Raw genomic sequence first — 21354 nt, forward strand, 5'->3', positions numbered from 1 at the left:
GTAAAGGAAAGTATGTCATAATCTCCTCTCCTTGTCTGGACAGGGCAGAAATGAGGGCATTAGGAGGAATGTGCAAACTCTCAGGGGACTCTAACAGTCCACTCAGCTCTCTGCCAGCTGTGAAACACAGTGATGCTAATAATGAATCTCTCCCACCTCCATGGATGTGAAAGAGTTAAACAAACCTATATACGGCAGTGAAGGACACACAGTCTTATCAGGTGCAACACTACAATGTTAGCAAGCTTTGGCTTTTTTGACTCAGCCAGCAGAAAAGAATCAAAAATCTGATCTTTGCTGGCATTTAATTTTACACCTTGTAAAGAGCCGAACTCTGATTGGATCCAGAACTTGTGAATCCACTTTGTAGCCTAGCCAGTGTTGCTAGGCTACAAGCTTTAAAGAATTATTTTCTTTGTGAATTTTCATTCACCTAAAGGATCCCAGTCACGGTCATGCGTGCCATTGTTTGTATTCCATGTTTGGCAGCAAAGCCTTTGAAGGTATTTATATTCAGAAAAAAATTAGTTTCAGGTCTTTTGGTTACACTGCACTTATTTAATTTATGTGAAAAAATGGTTTTGTATGACTTCGCATTTTATACCAGATATTGTTTCTCAAACCTGAGCATGTTTTTTATCTCCAAAACAGCTGCCCAAATAAGCGCTCTGAGGGATTACCACCATAGAGTTTTGTCGTTATGAGGAGCAGCACCTTCCAGAGACCACAAATCGTAATTTTGGAATTGAGTACTAATTTGCTTTTGGGTGTTGTTTTGGACATTTTAATCATATCCTCTACATCTTTTTTCCCCCTCTGCTTTTACATCTACAACAAATAAATAAATCTATAAGTAAATCTGCACTAGATGAAACCTTCAGCTGTCACTCACCTCTCCTTTATGGACATCTGTTTGCTGGACATGCCGTCAGACAGCTGGTCTCCGGACTCTGTGGGGGACAGCAGGTCCCCAGAATGATCACTGTGTCTGCCCAAGTCCTCGATGTGTTCCAGGGGCAGGGACTGGGACTTGATGAGCGCCTGGGGCAAGGACTGAGGTTTGGGGGGGGTCTGAGGAGGCACCTGGGGTTTGAGCTGAGGCTGCGGTGCTGTCTGCTGGTAAGGCTTAGGGAGAGGTTGGACGAATCCCTGAGGTTTGGGCTGGGTTTGTGGCGAGTGATTGAAAGGCTTGGGATATGTTGGTGGGGCCTGGGAGTACGGCTGGGGCTCGATGTATGACGGAGGTTTGGGTTGGTTTGGAGGAGACTGCTGTGTGAAAGGTTTAGGGAGGGTCTGGGGAGGCTGAATGACGGTCTTCTGCTGCTGTTGGCTGCTTGAAACGTGAGACACAGTCCTGGATGACACTTTAGCTATCAGTGGCCTCAGTGACGCGTGATGATCCGGCACATCTGGGAGAAAAATAGAATGCAATAGTGTATATTAACTAGGGATGGGTATCGTTTAGGTTTTATCCGATACCGGTGCCAAATCGGTACTTTTGAAACGGTGCCGGTGCTTAAACGGTGCTCGAACCGGTGCTTAAAGAACGGAGAACACAAAATTGGTCCAAAAACCTCTCATGTTCAGCTGTTTTTTTTTTGTAAAAAGATAACAATGTGTGCCTTTTCTGCAGCTATGTGGCATATATGGCATCACTCTTGGCTGGAAGCAGTGCTTAAACAATGGAAAAAACACAAACTTTGTCCAAAACCTCTCATGTTTAGCTGTTTCCCACTTTTTCTTTGGTCATTTTAGCCTTTTTGGCCAGGGTGAAGGGAGCATCTGCCATCAAACAAGAGGACAGCCGCATGTAGCTATGATGATGTTTGCTAGTTCACCTTACATGCATTAATGTAATAACGTGGTTAGCGTACGCAACGTAAATTACACACGAACAACATGAAGCTACTCATGCAGAGAAGAAGGGCTGCTACTGCTGCCATCATCATCCGTCATCATTTCTGCTACACTGGCAGAGCTAGGGGCCAGGACTCTATTCTTCGGGTTTTTGGGGGATGTTGCTCCGGGTCCGATAACTGGCAACCCACCCGACGTGCACGGTGTGAGGTCTCGCAGCAAGCTATCAAATACGGCGCATTTCTGGGCTTTAAAAAAAAACGCTATGCGTCGCCAGCTGTTTAATCGGATTCTTGGTGTTACCTCCTTTGACAGTATCACAGTATCAGCTTAAAGCACTTGTTGCAGGCAGCTGAGTTTGCATATTTTGCTATGAAGTACAGCCAGAATTTTGACCGCTTCGCCTTGGGCATTTTTAATCTGTGGCTCTGCTCTAACAGAACGTACGTACCTGGCCCCGCCTACTATCCTCGGAAACGTAAAATGATTGGCTAAAAGTGTATCACAGCTCAGGAAAAAAAAGCACCGAAATAAAGCACCGAAATGTGCGCTGCTTTTCGGTCTGGTTACTACCGTTTATGTCAGAACCGGTGCCATCATGGCACCGGACACCGGTACCCATCCCTAATATTAACTGATCAAAATTACAGATATTTACATAAAAGATTATGTGCCACAGGCCTTCCATCAAAACCTGTTGAAAAAATATTAAAAAGATAACTTTTCCAGATGTGAAAATATGGAAAATATGTCCCACTGTGATTACACTTGTTTAAAATCTGAGAGGATATGATACCTCTGGAAATTCCTCAGATGAGCTTGCTGTGAGATGACACTGTTTACCACTTCATCCCTGTCCGTGCAAACAATTTTTGGTTTTACAATAAATGGCATGCAAATTTTTTTATACTTTATATATATAATGGTTACCATTTAGAAGTTTTTAGTAACTCTTTTCAACAGAAAATTGCTGAGTGGGAGTGAACATGGATCTGTTTGGGAACTGGGTAAAATTCAAATCTTTTCAACAGCCTGAAATACAACATTACACCTTTCATCTTTTCAGACTTCTACGTTCTCAGATTTCTTTTTCCAACCAAAGGCAAGAATTAAAGCATTTCTATGTTCAACTTTTATATACAGTCTATATCTTGAACTAAGACTTTTCAAACTACATCTGGTTCAGCAGTATTTTCAATAGTCCCACCTTAATTGGTGTTAATGCGGTGAAACAGTGTAGATGTTGGCAGTGTTTTGAAGTAAAAACATATTAGCATGGATGCAGGAGCCCTAAAAGGTAAAACTAAATTAAACTAACAGAAAAGTCAAAGTCAACTTTTAAAACGCACTGTGTGGGTGTAGCATTAGTTTAAAGGCTCTTTAAAATCTACCTTTCACTTTTTGTTTGTTGGCTGATGAATTTAGGGAAGCTCCATCTGATATTTTAGCGCTGGGTTTATTGGAAATGACCACATTGTTCTTTTCACTGAACTGATTATAATTTTGTTTGTCTCTTATAAATTTGAATATATCAAAACGTTCCTGAAGCATTTTTTTGAAAGAACCCTTTTTTGCAAACAATCACAGTGTAAATACTCCGATAATTATCTGGAAATGGATTCATGTGTTACTAAACACGAAGATGAGGTTACCATATATCTGTTTGTGCACCAACTCCGTGAAATGCATGCATGCACACAGGGAAACGATTTTGTCGGATTTAAGTTCGAGTCACATAGTTGCAGACGTTAGAAGACACGTTCACCTCAATATTTTGAGCAAAAACATTTTTCCCACCAATGAAAAATGCTTTTGTTAACTTGTTACTCTGCAAGTTATATGTAAGAAGAAGAAGCTTTGAGCAACTTTTTGAATATGTTTTGTTGCTAGTGTGCTATCTTATCTTTCTGCCTGCCTGTGTTTTCACCCTCAGAAACATATCTGAGATGCACACGAATATCCTCTGAATCACCTGAAAGCACAGATATACTTGACATACTTTAAAGTGTGCACAAAGTTTTGAACATGGGTATCTGAGCTATTAAAAGAAACGTAATTATTAATGTGAGCAGGTGACAAATGGCCCTTTGGGCAAACAAAAACAGAAAAGCCTGATATGACACTGTTAGTTCATTACACTCTCTGGAGCGAGGCAAAGTTAGGAGGGCAGCAAAGTAAATCTATATGTATGTTGACTCAGCAGGGATAGCAGGAATAATATTACACTGGAAATATTTTTGAAAGCAGCACAGAATACCAGAGAGCTTCGCTGCATTACAGTGCAGTTTTCTGTTTCTTTTAAAAAATGTCCACTATACTGATACAGAAAATAAAAATGCTGCATAGAAAGTAAAGTGTGAGATGATCAGGATTTCCTGCAGGGAGGAATCCCAGACTATCCCCACTTAATGTGTATTAAATATACTGTGGAGATACCTCACAGTATGGTGAAAAACTCTGGCCACAGTCAGAAGGACAACTACACAGTAGGCTTAACATGTGTCTTATTAAGGCTTTTAGGCATGTTGTGGTATTTCCCCAGTGAATCATGATAAGCTCGTATAAAGGATCTTACTATAGTGAAGATTTACTCATGCAGAAGTAAATAAGGCTATAGCCTGCAGACAAGCCTTCCATTGTGTCCCTCTTGTCCTCTACCTGCTTTATTTAAGTGTCCAACAATTGCTCTGCACTCTCTCAATGAGGGCTTTCATCTCTGCATGTACTGTTTGTGTGCATGCATGGGAAAGGACCACCCCTGGACACTCTGTGCATTAGTACATAAAAACAGGTCAGGCCTATTTTACTGTAGCATGTGCACAGCTAAGCCACAGGCGTAATGTGGTGCAAAAGGGATGACAGCCCCTGTAGAGGCCACAGCAGTGAGGAGAGACAGTTCTATATAAAAATCTTAGCTGATCAACAGCATGTTAGGAAAGGGCTTCCTCTTTCCAGACAAAGAAGCCACGAGGTAAATTCATGGAAAAATATGCTAATTAGATGCAGTCTCAGACGCCTCTCCCTCTCTCTTTCTGTATCAGCCAAATCAAACACCCCCAGCTGGGACAAGTGTGTGTGCAGCCAGCAAAAACCAATCATGCGTGGGAGCATGCTGCATGAGACAATGAGGATAATGAGAGCAGCCCCTTCCCCAGACATTTCTCCTTCTGTCTTTTTGTCATTTCCATTTTGTTTTTTCTTTTTGCCCCTTCTATTTTTATATCTTTGTCCATCCTTCTCTCAATCCCCCCCCCCCCTGCCCCCACCCACCCACCCATCACCCCAATTATCTCCATCTCTTTATGTTATAATCAACAGAGAAGCTTCCTACCTGAGACCGGGCCACTGCCTCTCTCCTGCTCATGTGTGGAGGAACTGTGCGCTGCTGCAGCCTCCCTCAGGTAGCCTCCTTTTCCTCGTCCTCCTCCCTCTGCTCTGTCTCTGTTCTCGTGGGAGTCTCCGTCTGCGGCTCTCCAGCTGGGCAGAGACTCTGACTCGCCCCCCCACAAAGAGGGCTCGGCAAAGTGCTGAAGCCGGGGATGCTGCTGCCTGTCGTCTCTGTCCCTGTCGGGGGAGTGCCGCTTACCCTTAATGCTGCTGCCTTGGCCGGCTTCTCTGGCTCCTCCCTGCTGTCTTTGCCTCACCTCCTCCTCTTTCGGTGCTCTCCGGCTCTCCTCCTCCTGCCTGTGATCAGTTGAGGAGGTGGGAGCAGGAGGGGCCCCAAATTTCTCCTGGCTCTCAGGGAAGGGATGAGGGGAGGAGTTGAGCTCAGACTCTGGGTGGCCTGGGTCCCCACTCTGGGTCATGGAGAAGTACTTCGGCGCCCTCTCCTGGTGAATGCTGTTGCTACTGGAAGCCTGTTGTTGGGCAGGGATGTAGGTGACGGCAGTGGACTTCTCTAAACGGAGACCATCATCATCACCGGCAATGCTGCCTGACGCCTTGGTTACCATGGCGATGGAGGCCTGGGAGGTGACAGCTGCCACCGATCGAACCAGGGAGGCTGACAGGGGCTCCAGTTTGATCTCGCCGCTATTTTTCAGCTGCAAGAACAGCAGGAGTCGTGTGAGAAAGTCGGGACACAAAAGACAGAACAACAGAAGAGGTGAAGGGATCGATATGAAGGGCGGAGGACGTGAATACAATTAAAGCAGACAAATTAGAACTCAATGGAGGGACAGGTTGCAGAACGTAGGCCTATGTGGATGTGATGGTGAACAGACAGACGACGGAATGGCAAAGAGGCCAAAAGGTAGGGAAGAAACATGTGGACTGTTGAGAGGAAGGAAAGCAGCAATCAGAGCACAACTGAAGCCACAGCAGTAGCTGTCATTCACACAATTACCTGATAATATACATCTTAGCCACGTCGTCATACTTAAACACAGCTCAGTAATTTCCTTTTAATTAGGTTCATACTTCCATTTTTGTTAACCAGTGTGGCATCATGGAGTGATCAGTGCAGTGTAGGGTCTTTACCTCACAATTTAAAGCACCTCAACCATTGTTGTGATTTGGAGTTGTATAAATAAAATTGAATTGAATTAAAATGCACCTGAAATTCTTGAGCAACAAGAAGTTAATGAATACAGACACCCTAATACTTTAAAGTACTGGAGCATGATGAGCTAAAAAATAAAGCTGGATTTAAAATTTGACACTTGATTTGAATCTTTCAAACAAGAGTCAGTCAAAGGATTAGTTAGAAACACACACTGTATATAAAAGACAGCCAACCGCAAGTACACACTTTCCCGACGACTTCCTGACACAACAGCCAAGAGTTTTTGTCTCCTGCTGGGAACAACCTGAGGCTCTTTCGCTTGTTAGGCCAAAGTGTAAAGCACTACACTATGCAGTTTATCTTTATAATGTCATCTGTGGTTAGGAATTAAACTTTAAAAGCCAGAAAAGTGCATCAAAGCTGTATTGATGTTATCTCCTACATTGTGTAGTTTATGTCTCTTCCTCAAGGTGCTCCAGCACAGGTAGCTTATACATTTACGGAAATAACCAGTCATCAATAACATGCTAAAGCTCCACACCACTACAACACACTGATTTTGTTTGCAATTCAAGGTCTCACCAAATTTTGTACACATTCAGTATCACATCTATCCACATACTAAATCCACAGGTAAGCATTTCTTTTGCAACAGAAGTTACTTCAGGACTAAACAAACTAAAGAGCTGTATTTGCTTGCATTTGAATATCCCATGCTTGTTATGCAGGGAACAAGCATGTCCCAGAAGCAGCAACCATTAAAAAACATAGCCACAGATAACAAAAAAACTCAACCGGAACTTTTAATTACATGCTGTTTTGCAAAGAGTACACACATCTAACATTGAGGCAAAATAAAATTCATTTTTAACCGACACCAAAAGCCACTAGACACAAACACTGGCTTCTAGCAGGACCTGATCAGATCAGTCCTGGCGGGATTTTTCAATGCAACCAATCATAAGCTCCACAAATGCAGCAGGGGTCTTACATGTTCCTCCTGACTGGTCTCTAAGTCACCATTGCACACCGCAGAGGTTACTGCCAGCTCATCTTCCTGTGTGGAAACCAGGTATTGACTATGACTCACTGCTAAGAACATGGTGGAGATAAAGTCGACCTTTTATAAAATATCTCAGCGTGATGTCAGGTTATCTTTGTCAGAGGATGCCGGGGAGGAACGTTTTCATTTTTCACCCTTACTAATATATACAGTATTATAAAATTCAGGGTAGCTCTGGAAACAACAACATTAATGTGATAAATGAAAATTGTGTCAGGCCTCCCATTTGTGGACTTCTAGTCATTTGTGACATATGGAGGCTAGTAAAGTTTAAAAAAACACAAGTGCAAAATAAACTCTGTGACCTTTTTTGTGCTATGTAAAAGTCATCCCTCTGCACAGAGAACCACGTCAGCTGTCGCTAAAGCACTGAGGCAAACTGTTCGTGGTGCTCACTGCAGTCACTGGAAGTAACCTAAAAGTAAAATGTTTGCAGGTTTTTCACAAATCTTACAGCAAAGAAACTCTAGATGATCTATTGTTCATTCTAATTAAATTACACTTTTGTCTGCACATCAGAAAATTGTTAACCTCCTGCAGAAATTTGCTTTTACTCTAGAGCTTTTGTGATAAACAAGAATATCATTCAATTCATTTTATCACTACTTACACAATTTCATTGTTGTTAGTTGTAATTGTTCCCTTTGTTTGTTTTCAGCCAATTTTCTCTGCTTTCTTTGCACTTTTTGTTGAGCATTGCAGTCTTTCATGTTATTTCTTTCAGTCTCTTTTCTATATACTTCTACCAATTTTTGTGCCTTATTTTATGTCTAATCCCACGTCAGTTTTGAATAAAACAAATCTAATTATAACATATGTATTGCACAGAGCTTTGCTCATATATGTTAGAAGAAAAGTAGAAGAAGTAGTAGTGGTCGTTAGGGATCTTTGTATATTGACATTGCAAAAGGTGAAATTATTGTACCTTCTTCACCTCTCCCTGGGTGATAGGTTGAGTCTGAAAACGAGCATTAGCTCTACGCTGGCGGGTGTCCCCTCGAGTCCCCTCACCAGTCTTGCCTGTAGAATGGGCGAGGCGGTTGAACAGGGCCATTTTCTCAGACAAACTGAGCGTGGAAAGGTCTGGCTCCTCTGGGACACCTTCCTGGCCATTTACCTCCACCTCTGCAGTGGAAGCCTGAGCTGGTTTCTGGTGCTCCTGGCTTTCCTTGTCCTGCTCCTGGACTGTTGAGCCTGGCTGAGAGGAACCCTGAATGCTGGGGTAGAGACAAAGGGATGTCAGTGACTGATTTAAAAAAATAAATAAATGTTTACTTTAACCTGGGACATTTTTATACTACAGTGATATCTGCCTTTGACTTGGATTAAATGGAAAATTGTGCCACTGAAAGCACACAAAAATATTTCTTTGAGTTAATAGAGTAATAATTGTTAAAAAAAAAAAAACAACAACAACAAAACATTATTATAGAGTTTCAAATTTGCTTTTTGATACTTTAACCACCTGCAGAGCAGCATCCTTAAAGTCTGCTTTTTATATACTTTATAAGTTTACCTGATGAGTAAATGGCTGTGGCAGCTGTGTCAGATTACAGTCACAGCAACAGAGGCATAAGCAGATCAGCCCACAGATGACTGATAATCATATAATGCAGCTGAATGTTTGCAGTAGTGTGCTGAGTTAAACCTGGCCTGGTAAACAAACTGCAAGACACGTGAGCTCACGCTTTAACCTTTCTGGTGATATGCAACCTTTTCCTTCACCGAGGTTTGTGACCTGCATGTGAAAATCACTGCAAGAAGCAGTGATGCTTGGAAACTGAATGTTTAAAGTTCTGAATGAGTTATTGTGTAAGCAGTGTCTTCTATCTCGTATAAGGTGCACACAGCAAAGAAGCAGGACATGAGGGGGGCAGAAATAACAAGGTAAGGTGAGCTGGATGAGCACATCAGCACTGCAACCAGGAGAGGGAGACGGAGATTTATTAACCGCAAACAACATGGCAAATTAAATAGGAAAGGGTAGTTAGAAACTAGGTGTGGTTGTGGGTTTTAGCTTTATTTAGAGCACAAACATCATGCAGATCTCTCCAATTCATATGTGTGGATGTCATTCAATGGAGGGATTTGCTTGAAGCAAATGTAAGGGTTGTTCATGTGCAGCTTTTCAGGCTATCTTTTTGCTCTCTTTTGTTCTTTATTCTTGTTTACTTCTTGGACTGAAGTCGACCTGCTCCTCCTAACCTAATTTGGGACTTATCCAGAAAAGCTCAATAGCACGTTTTATTGCCATTTTTCTCTTAATGTCTTATTAAAGACAATTTGTATTTTACTACCTGCGTCTGACTTTTCCTGCTTTTGGACTGTTTTATGAACGAACGCACCCAAAAGAACCCCCAATATATCAGTAAATTCTTGGATAAGATAAATTATTCCAGTTGATAAATTACCCCAATTCTCTAAGTGCATTATTAAAGAGTATTTTTTATTATTATTTTTAATCAAGCATAATGGCTAGATGCCTTCAGTGCTAAATATAATTTTTTACTATACATTGTAACGCACCCTCTTCTCTATAAAATTCATAAATTTATTTTTATGCTGGAAAACATCCCATTTCTCCCTTATGTCGATGCTGCTGCCCTGCGTTACCATCTTCTGTTTCAACCCATCCACCACCCCAGCATCCACCCTTTTGGGTCCAGGGAGATATTTTACACATCACCAGTCTTTATATACTTGTCTGAGCAGAGTTGTTTGACTAAGTACATTAATATCACACGTACACTCAGGAAAACATCAGAGCCCACCTGATGCTAGTCACACTGGTGCTGCCTACTCTGGATCCGGACACATTATCTAGATTACTGTGGAAAACCGGAGGTTGTGAAGATGTGGCAGGATCACTTAAAGTGGAGAAAAGGACATATATATATATATATACAGAAAAAAACAGTGAAATTAAGGTGATGGAAGGCAGAAATAGAAGTGTCTTCAGATGTGTCAAAGAGAAAGGAAGAAAAAGACAAGAGAGGCACAGAAAATTACAGATAGGAGCAGAGAAATGACTTTTAAAAATGAAGGGAAGGAGTAAAGGAAAAGAAAAGCTTCAAAATGCCCATCTACCTTGAAGCATTGACCACCTCCTTGTTGGTGACAGGCTGTGTGTGTGAGCGGTCCTGAACTCTTCTCAGACGTCTTTCTACAGCCGCATTTCGTGAGCGTGGTTTGGGAACACCACCCTCCAATGTTCTTTCAAGTTCCTGTATCAAAACAAAACGTATACCTGTTTCAACCTCCGTGTATACTCAGATAACTCACCAAAGGTGATCTAAGCCAAATTTCAGCTTTTGAAACTATGATTTTAAAACGGTTTAACAGCATTAATCCTGTGTTATGAATAATTTACCCTGAAGAGAGACCTCTTTGCAGCCACACTCATCTTAGCTCTCTCATCCAGTTTTTCTTCATCTGCTTTTAAAAAGGAAGAATTATGTTATATGCATAATTATATATTGCAAAAGTTGTGAAAATTTCCTTAAACAGTTTTTAAACTAAATACATTTTCTCTGATAGACTGTACTCGCCTTCAGCATCCTGTAGTTGTGAAGGGCTCAGACGAGACCTGTAGAAGACATAAAAATACATCATTCCTCTGAATTTATACCATATTTCATTTAATCTTTTGACCACGGGACCATAACCTTATGGCCGGTGCAGAGTCATGCTCTTTCATGCCATTCTGTGTTTTTTCCTTTGTCAATGGACTTGTTATAAGGAGTTCCTAGTACAGAAACCTCCTCTTGTACCTATCAGACTCCAAACGCTCTGCAGATGTGATGGGCTGGGTCCTAAACCTCTCCGACATTCGACTGTCTCCTGGAGTGATGTAGCGCCGAGGTCTGCGAACACCCCTGTCCCGATCACTGCTGCTAGACGGATCTACTTCCACAGCTGAGAGATCTACTTTAGTAGTCTCACTTTGGAGGAATGGATGAATTTGGAAAGTGTGACGAAGACAACAAAAAGGAAAAGTACATTTAAACCAATAATAAAGATAGTTGGTCTTGTTTTTTTAATTTAACATATTACCTTCAGACGCACTTGGGTTAAAAAAATAAAATAAAAGCAGACACACAGACCTAACTGCAACACAAATATAAAGGTCAGTTACTTGATGGTAACATGCAGCTGTGACCCAACTGTCAAAACAGTTTGCAGAAATGTAATGAAACACAACAGTATTTCACACCTTCCATGCCACATAAAATGCATCACCATTATTTTCTCAGATTGCCACTGTATTATTTATTTGCACCAGCTTATTAATGCACTGTTAGACAGTTATTTAGCAATGCAACACAGAGCCCATGCTCAGTGGACCTACAATTCTGGTTTCCGGTTTGCATTTTCCAGATAAGAGTGTCGCAGCTGTGCCACTGACACCCTTGTGTCCAGGGTGCCCGTCTCCCCGTTAGCCATTCCTGGTGCAGGGCCGGTCCTGGATGCCTCTCTGCCGATGTCCATACCATACAGGACAGCATGCTGGCTTATACCTATATCTGACATGGAGCGGGTTCGTGTCTTGAGTTTGGACCCTCCACTCATCTCCGTGCTTCTGTGTCTGGCCTGAGGCAAAGAGGAGCCCTTCTGGAGGTAGGCTGAGTTAAGCCTCTGGTGCCCAGATGGAGCCTGCTGCTGCTGCCTGTGATGCTCAGACTCCTGGTGTATTTGGGGATGTTGTTTCTCCTGGGAGTCTTGCTGTTGACGTACAGTCTTATGTCTTTGTAGCTCCAACTCCTGTTGTCTTTGAGCCTGTTGTTGTCTTTGACTCTCCACTTGCTGTCTCACGTGGTCATACTTATGTTGCATTTGCGGGTCTTGTTGTTGAAGTTGTGCAGCATGCTGTCTGTTGTGGTGCTGATGCATTAGAGGCCCTGCTTGCTGAATTTGGGGCTCTTGATAGCATATAGGGTCAGAGGATTGATGCTGTCTGGGCTGCGATGATCTAAATGCTCTTTCCTCTAGGCCGTCATGGCCAAGCTCTCTCCTCCATTCTCTGATCCTTTCAACATTTCTCTCCCTCCCCCTCTCCCTTGGTCTCTCCCAATCCCAGTCTTCCTCACCTCGACTTGCCCTCCTTCGTTCTGGACTTTTGTTCTGCCAGTCTGCATCTTCATGTCGTCCCCTATGTGTGTCATCCACACTCCTTTCCCTTCGCCGTATCTCTGAGGGCAACACAGCTTTCCTGCTCTTTAACAGGCCCTCTGTTTGGACTTCTTCCTTTAGGGCTTGCCTCGCTTCCAATCGTGCCTCCCTATGGGCAGCATAGATTTGGTCAGAACTAACTCTTCTTCGTGGTTGTACTTCAGGGGGTTCAGAAGGTCTGGCACTTGGTTCTAATGGAATCATGGCCAAATAGGGCTGAGAGTCCATAGCAGGGCCAGAGTGTTGGTAGTCGGAGTTCGAAGTAGGGTAGGGTATTTGCCCATGAATCGGATGGTAGCCTAGGCTGTGCTGAGGCTGGGGAACTGTCCTTTGCTGGGTGGGTTCTGAATGCTGTCGCGTATATTGAGCTGTGCTCCCTTGAATACGATGTCTGTTATCCTGGTGCCTATCAGGACTGCAGTCAGGAGGCCTCTTGACAGTTTCATCCCTGGACAATCGTTCCCTTACTCGGATTCTTGGAAAAAGGAATGCACAAGGGAAACTGAGCTTCCAGTTCAATTTGAAACTACTATTTCCTCTAAGCCCAAAACTCAACTCAAACACAAGGGTATATAAGTTGTAATCCAGAGTTCCACTAAAAAATAAATAATAAATAAATAGAAATAGAAATTAAAGCCCTTACCCAATTTACTCTGAAGTTTGTCTCTACCTGACCGGCCCTCTTCCATATGCACATTAACAATTTGCGATGATCGCCTTCACTTTCACCATCAAAATTGGCAACTCTTCAACTTTATTTAAATTTTTGGGAAGCTGCATGTTTCCAAATCTGCCACACGATGGCACTTTGTGTTGACAGTCTGACCCAAGGAATGCAAAAGTGTCAACTATAAAATAAACTTGTTCCTGGTCATGCGGCTGGCTTGATACACTTTGGCCTTAAGGTCATAGCTGGACATCTAACATCAAAAAGGCTGTGTCAGACTGACAGAAAATTATTTCTGTGTAAGTTTGTAATATATGGTGAAATTACAAATCTGAATCAGAAACAGTGCAATATAAAGGTGCAAAGGGGATACTTGCCAAATTCTGCACTATTTAATCACATCCAGTAAATCTGCCTTACACAAAGTTTGGTAAATAATTACATAAACTGACAACCGTTGTATTGTCTGAAGAAAAAACCCCATCAAAACCTAATTTCAATTCCATTAATTCCAACTAGACAATGTCAGACATAAAGAACACAAACATGAGGCTATCACAAGACCAATTCCAGCTCTCAGGTATAGCATGTCCTAGGTTTAAATTTGAATCCAAGTGTCCCTCTCTCTCTCCGATGCCAAAAAAGTCAGTCAAACTATTTTTATCTACAACTTTATAACCCTTGGTAGCTAAAGGTTGCACTAATCTCATTGTACACCACTAAGCCACACATAATTGATGTGCCTCTGCTTTATCTGACATGGCATGAAAGACCTAAAAGAGTCCCTCTTGTACTCTAATACCAGCTAGAATAAGCAGCTGACAAGGACAAACAGAAGTCACAGTCATTTGGGTGCATTCAAGAAAAAGTGATTAAAATAAGCGCCCTAAAAGAACCAATAAACTTTACAAATAAGCACCATTATTTTTGATGTTGCTGTGATGTGCTGTGATGCATAATAGTCTGGTGAAAGGTCTGACTAAGTCATACCACACCTTGTTAATTTCACTTATTCATTCGAGTGTTCATTTGAGAATTTTAGTGTTCATCATTTCACCAGCTATTTGCAAACTGGCTGTATTTCTTATCTATGCCACTGTCCTCTCCAGAAATCCACATATAGCCAAAGTCTTCACACTTTTTTAACAGCAAAACTCAGATAAAACTTCAGTTTTCTACCAGTTTACCTCACAAAACCATTTTAGAACATTTTAAAATCATTAATGTAAGCTCCTTATTCCACAACATTATAAGTAAGTGATTCAGTGTAAGACTGAGATATAGTTTCATAGATGCTAACAGGCCAGAACCTGAGGAGGGGGCATGTGAGTACAGCCTTGCTGACAAGTGCCAAGTCAGTAGGTCTGCGGCCGACTCAGGTCAGGGTCTGGAGCTTTCAAATGTTGTCACCCCATCAACTCCGTTTCACTAACACTTATCAACTGCTCGCCAAAATCTAGTGCCTATTTCAAACTGAAAATTTCAAACTGATCGTGTGAGATGCGGTTTTAGGTAAATCTTTGAATTAAAAAATGTTAGAAATTAAAGTTTGTCAGTTGAAAAAGGAAAAACCCTCAGAACACCAAACAACTGTTAAATGAGAGACTATGATGTCAATTATAGTGGGAATTATTAATGAATTAAAAATAATTGTGAATAGTTATGCTTTTGATGTATGGAAAAGATTTAGCTGACTGTCCACTGGAAACATTTTTCTTTCAAGTTTATTATGTTATTACATTTACTTGTCACAGTATTGTCAGGAGTATTATATTATATAAGTAAGCAGGTTTCAAAATTGTTCAAGGCTTTATTCAAGGCTTTTAGGAAAATTGCACTTAAGACATTTCAAACTCCTTCTGCACACCATTATTCCCAGAAAAGGACTGCATTAAAAGAAAAGCACAGCCTGGTTTTTACCTGAAAATATCACATGAGCAATCATAACCTGGACTTTATTTAGTGCCTCAGTGCTGTGTTATAAAACCATATGTACCCAGTGGACAGTGGGCAATTGGTGGGGTTTGACGCTAACGGCATCCCAAGTGGACTGTACCTTGAGGGCCAGGTGAAGTCTGTCTGAGCATCACTCTCTGAGTCTGTGTTGAGAGACCAGTCGCTCTTTGACAGGGCGGCCAGGCTACAGGATGATTTCATGCATCAGTATCAAACCCTGAGAGAAACTTCTGCTCAAGTTCTTAGAGACCAAATGTGCACTAAGCAGCTGGACTGTGCGACAACTACAACTACAACAAGAGTCAAGTTTAATAAGTAAGAACATTATTTATAGGCTTCATATAAGATTTGCCACAGTGTCATCACCCTGAATTCGTTCACATCCATTAAGCATCTCGTTCCTTTTGTGGTGGCGTCTTCAGGTTTATAATAGAAACTGACAAACTCTTTGCTTAATGAACCAGGCTGCTGTTAAGTGAGGTTCGCCTCTAAAGGCAAGCAAAATCCAGCCCTGTAATCATCCCTCTCACGTACAACCTTTCCTTGATGAGCTCCCCAGAGCCTCTTTCTATGTGAAACTGGAGCAGGCCAAGTGTGACTGAGCTGGGCCCACAGTCCAGAAAGATCCTAGCACTGACACAGTGGTAAAAGCCACAAGCTAAGAAGCTCAGCAGATAATGGGAGCCACAAACTCCAGGTTATAGATTTTGAAAAGATAAAATACTTCTTTCAAGCTTTTTTTTTACAAACACCAAATTCTAACAAGATTGCAAATAAATATTTTATAATAATTTGAATTTGTAATGATGAAAAAGTAATTAAAAATTAGCATATGAAAAGGATTATTAAGAAATATTAACTGAAAAAGAAGCATCAGAAATGTTATGGTATGATCACTGATGCACTACTGACAGCAGTAAAATCTTAAAGTATTTGCAGGTGCATGGAGTAAAACCACACAACAAAATAGGAGAATCAATAATGTTATGCTAAAGTAGGAATACAATAACAGAAGTTTAGCTAACAATAATTTATGTGGGGTGTTAGTATTTATGCAGTATTTTATTATTCTAATCTAATTTTTTGGAGTTATATTAACATATACTTGTGCTGTATTTTGGTATTAGTGTAAAAGATAACAAAGTTTAACCTGACTGCATGCAATTTGTTTTATTTTGTCATCTTACCCCTGCCTGTTTAGGATGCTCTGGGCCTGCTGCTCAATGAATAAATCCCCAGGTGAGATGCCGTAGCGAGTGGAGGGCAGGGATGCCCGGCGGGCAGTGCGAGGGGAGCTGGGCACTGCTGCAATGCTGTAGTCCCGGGTGGTGGCTGGACTTGGCTCCTGCTGGGCAGCATCTTGCTGGTGGGGTTGCTGTTGTTGTTGGGGCTGGGCTGGATGCTGTTCCTGAGTCCTTGTTCTAGAAGAGACTGAGCGCTCCTGAGCTCCACCACGCCGATGGTTCTCCATATTCATCACTCTTTCCCGTTCTGAAAATCGGCTTGGTCTTTCTTGAGAGGGGGGAGGGGCTTGGTTTGACTCGGAGGAGCTTGATGTGCTAACAGGCGCAGGATCTGGGTGAGTCCTCATGGAAACCCTGCCCACTCCAGAGCGGTACGGCACCCTAGGGTCGCGTCCTTCTGTCTCTACTTCTGGTCTGTCCCTGTCTCGCCTGGCAGTAGTTTGTCTGTCAGCGGAGTCTGGATCACGCCTGGAACGGTAGCGTGGTATATAATCGCTGTCCGCTTCCTGATCCAGGAGGATGCCATAACGCTCTGAGAGCTGGCGCCGGCGCTCAGCTTTGTAGCGGGCGATGCGCTCAGCCTTAGAACTGAGGTTTGTGGATTCTGTGGGGCCAGATGTGGGTGTAGAAGAGGTGGATAGTGTTACTGGGTCAACATAAACCAACACTGGCTCTGGGCGGCTGCTGCCAGCACCACCTTTGACCTGAGGTGACCTGTCAGGAGATGACACCTGCTTCTGTGGAGCCACCGTCTCCTCTCGGCTGTAGCGTTTCACTGTGGTAAATAGTAAAAATACTTCATTAATTATCAGCAATAACCCTGGAGAACTAAAAATGATACCAAAATCATGTCACACGTTTGTAAACTGAAAATGTTGAAGTTGAGTCACACTTACAGCAGAACAATGCTCAAGAGATCAAGTTTAGATTCATGTGAAAAAGAACATTCTTCACAGAACTCAATTCAGGCCTGTGAAAAACTAGCATATCCCTAACACTTCTTTAAGAATTAAGGGGAAAAGTAGATGCCAGGTGCTGCTAATCAAATGCATTTTATTAACTGAGTGTGATAACACAATGACATAATCCCAGGCCAGAATCATCCTGGCAAAGACCCCAATCCAGTCTGCTGAATGGCTTTGGAAAATGTGAAGGATAAGCGAAAACCCTTAGTGATCCCATATGTCTCAGGAGTATTGGAACAGTTGAGACGCATTTTTTGTAAAAACCGCATCTCCGTGGCTTTTAAACCCTAAAACACGCGGCGCCAAAAATTGGTCTGCCCCAAGGATCGGGTCCCCCGACAAACAGAGTAATGTAGTGTACGCTGTTAAGTGCCAAGAGGATTGCCAGGACTTATACATCGGGGAAACCAAACAACCTCTGGTGAAACGGATGGCACAACACAGAAGAGCTAACTCCTCAGGTCAGGACTCCGCAGTCTACAGGTTTGAGCGGGGAGTCAAGGAGGCTAATTATGTAAAAAGGGAAAGACCATCGCTGAATCGAGGAGGGGGCCTAAGGGTACATCTGTCACCATCTTGCTGTGATTGCCGCCATTCCCCAACTCTCTGTGAAATACTCATGGCCATTGATCCGCAGGCTTTGATCAGTGGTTGTTGATCAATGGTCATGAGAATTTGCATATTAATGATCAAGGAACTGACCTCACAGCCCATTGTTCATTCAGTGGGCTACTTCCAGTCATTGTGCAATTGTGCTTTATAAGGTTGGGGAAACTAGCAGGCAGCTGAGACTGAAGAAGTCACTTGGATGAGTGATGAAACGTTTCTCCCACTGAAAACGCGACCTCCAGATAAACAGATTCAACTTTTTGGGAAGGATGGCATACATTTTGGACGTTTACCTGTATTTTGACAGGTTTTCCAGCTTTCTTTCCAGCTTTCATCTTAAAGTCTACAGGCCTCAGTTAGCATGGTATGGCTTATTTGGAAGCACTGCCAGGAGAAAGCCCAATTTCTCTAAGAAGAACATGAGCATGGCATAAGTTTGTTATGCTGCATCTGAACAAACCACAAGACTTCTGGAACAATGCTCTTTGGACGGACAAGACCAAAGCGAAGTTTGGCCAGAACGTGCAGCACCATGTTTGAAGAAAAACAAGAGATGTATAACAAAATAAACACTTCCGACCAACTGTCAAACAGGATGGTTGAGGGTTGATGATTTGGGTTTGTTTTGCTACAGGGTCTGGGCAGTCGACCATAATTCAGTTCACCAAAAGTTTACCAATGTATTGTAGTGTCAAAGAGCCCATTAGTCTGACAGCTAAAGCTTGGCCAAAATTGTGTCATGGAACAGGACAATGATCCCAAGCACAGAAGTAAATCTACAACAGCTTAGAGTAGCTGAAAACAAAAATGGTCAAGGTGTTACGGCGGCCCAGTCAAAGTCCAGACCTCAACCTGATTGAAATGCTTTGGTGGGACCTCAAGAGAGCTGTCCATAAACAGATGCCCACAAACCTCAATGAGCTGAATCAATGCTGTAAAGAGCAGTTGGCCAAAACTCCTCGACAGTTATGTGAGAGACTGATAAAGTCATACAGAAAACTACTACTGCTGAATCATAGAGTGATTGTGTAGTCCTGAGAAAACGTTCCTTTTCACATGATTGTACAAAATACATTTTGTAAAAAACACAGATGCAGTTTACACAAGGGTGACATTTTTCTGATGTGGTGAAACAGAACATTCTCAGACATTCGTATCACTTTTTTACTTCCCATCTTGCAAACTGTGGCAACATGCAATTACAAGCAGTTTCAGGGGTGCTTGATTGCTCAAAGGTATGTTGAGATAACACCAATTCTGGGAATACACACACTGACATTGCATCTCCAATGTGGTTTCATTCCATTATTTCAAAAGCTCCAAATTGTTTCAGAAGTGTCATGTTGAGTTTTTGTATTTTAAAAGCTGACAGGATTCCCTATGTTGTTCCTGAGGCTGACTTCCTGTACTTTCCATCTGATCTGTGCATGCTGATGCACCTTGCATAAAAAAATCTGTTAACCTGAGGATAGGATGTCTTAAAGAGGGAGGTTTCCCCTTGTTTCAGACAGACAATGAGCTGTGGGTCTGCACAAAAACCCAACTATGCCAACCTACTCTAACAGAGTCTATTAAAGCATATATAGAGTTAGAAATGAGGTCCTCTTCAATTGTTGAGACATATTTCAGTAGTCCAATTAAAGCAGCACAGTCCAGCAATGCATCATCCCATGCTTACCCATCACGCAAGGCTCACAGGGGTCTGAGGCACGGGTGTATCGTGGGGGATCCTCCTCAAGCATCCTGTTGGCGACCAATCCACCAGGCACCAGTGCAGGTGGTGCATCACTTTCAATGCCCTCCAGGCGCCGGGCTATCCTCTCCTTCCTGTTGGAGACAACATACAGCAGGTGCAGGTTAGAAGTGAAGGAAATCTTTGACATGTTTACATCAAAATACGTTGTCGTTCTTGAAAATACCTGTTCATTCCCAAATCCTTTCTGACCGCTCCCTCAAAATATTTCTTCAACTCTGAAACTAAAAGTAGGACCAGAAATTTGAGTTAAAGAAATGGCATGACTAACTAAACATTAATTTATTCTGTGTTATTTTTTGTAAGTGTTTAGAAGTGAAGCCCACCTTTGGGGAGGACAACCAGAAGTTTGGCATCTGTATCTGAAACACTCTTGACCAAAGCGGTCTTGTCATTCAAGGAGAAGTCACTCTGAAAACTGAAAAAGAAGAGAAGAAGACACAAACCAATATGAAACTTATGATGCAATAAACTTCTATTCTTTTAATCAGGAAGTCTAAAGTCAACCCAAAGAAAACGAATGATGCTCTAAACCTCAGATAGCCAACTAAATTCCTCTTTAGCCCTCACAACAACTCTTCCTCAGCTGACCTGTCCTAAAGAGGTAAAAGCTGTAACGCTGAAGCTCAGCTGGTGTAGCTTCTATTAAGATCCAACTTAAGAAAGAGGTCATCAATTCCTTAATTAGAAACCGCCAATTAAGGTCTTCTCTTAATGATTTTATTTGGCAGCATGAACAGATCACACAAGCCAGGATAATTAATCTCACCCTTCTTTTGTATCCAGTAGCTTCTCCAACTATTTTATTCATCACTTAAACATAAATCTTAACATCAGTTGTGTGCGTTAAAGTTCTGGAAGTGATGCTGAGCTAACATGATGTAAGAGTAAACATAAAGCTAAAACTGAACTACATTGTTCATGCTTACATATCCAGAATTAAATCTCATTGAGCTGCTCTTGTCAAATTTTAAATAAGATTTTAGGGTGCTACTCTTCATTTTTAGGACCAGATACCTTTAATTTTGTCTTATAATTTATATAGAAGTGAAGCTATTTAGCTTGTAGCCCCAGAGCACTAACGCTGTCCTGTAAACTAATGCAAAACGGAGCTTGGTGCAGTGTGGTCCTGAAGGAGGTATTATAGCTCTAATTCCATGTGAACTAAAAGGTTTCTTAGCATAAGCTGGTCCAGGCATCTCAGCTTTTAATGGTTACTAAGCATGATAAGCTAAAGCACTCGAGTAAGTAAATCATATAGATCGGTTCAATGCGTCCCTAGATAACAAAACATAAAATAACAGTAAATGCTGCATATCATTTACTTTAAGTAGTTTACATTATAGGTAGCTATATAAATAAATCCACCTGCTATAAACCCATTTTTAAATTGTTTTAATATTGGTATCCCATCGTGATTTCACATAAAGAGAGTTTATTCTTTACTGACCTTAAGGTGTCTGTTGGCAGCGAGGTGGAGGTACAAAGTTTGGTAGACGCTTTAGATCCAAATCCTGAGAAGAGAAACAAGACACAGTTAAACTTGAATAATAAATATATACATATA

General features: G+C 41.9%; 1 protein-coding gene across 12 annotated transcripts in view; it reads right to left on the reverse strand.

Annotated features, from left to right (window-relative positions):
• The window catches only part of svilb (supervillin b), a 46620-nt gene that overhangs the window by 22393 nt on the left and 2873 nt on the right, over positions 1–21354 (reverse strand). For 4 of the 12 annotated variants that reach the window (XM_026150606.1, XM_026150608.1, XM_026150603.1 and 1 more), the window contains exons 2-17: positions 21238–21301; positions 20114–20205; positions 19954–20011; positions 19713–19861; positions 16404–17235; positions 15317–15400; positions 11773–13068; positions 11195–11365; positions 10973–11010; positions 10795–10856; positions 10512–10648; positions 10196–10291; positions 8350–8641; positions 7353–7418; positions 5189–5900; positions 893–1409 (exon numbers count right to left, since the gene is read on the reverse strand). In XM_026150606.1, the coding sequence (XP_026006391.1) occupies positions 893–1409; positions 5189–5900; positions 7353–7418; positions 8350–8641; positions 10196–10291; positions 10512–10648; positions 10795–10856; positions 10973–11010; positions 11195–11365; positions 11773–13068; positions 15317–15400; positions 16404–17235; positions 19713–19861; positions 19954–20011; positions 20114–20205; positions 21238–21301 (4666 nt within the window). The remainder of the gene's footprint in view (positions 1–892; positions 1410–5188; positions 5901–7352; positions 7419–8349; positions 8642–10195; positions 10292–10511; positions 10649–10794; positions 10857–10972; positions 11011–11194; positions 11366–11772; positions 13069–15316; positions 15401–16403; positions 17236–19712; positions 19862–19953; positions 20012–20113; positions 20206–21237; positions 21302–21354) is intronic. The other 8 variants (XM_026150604.1, XM_026150605.1, XM_026150607.1 and 5 more) reach the window with 8 other exon arrangements.

This window comes from Astatotilapia calliptera, chromosome 18, assembly GCF_900246225.1.
Source record: "Astatotilapia calliptera chromosome 18, fAstCal1.2, whole genome shotgun sequence".
In the NCBI taxonomy this organism is placed as follows: Eukaryota; Metazoa; Chordata; class Actinopteri; order Cichliformes; family Cichlidae; genus Astatotilapia; species Astatotilapia calliptera.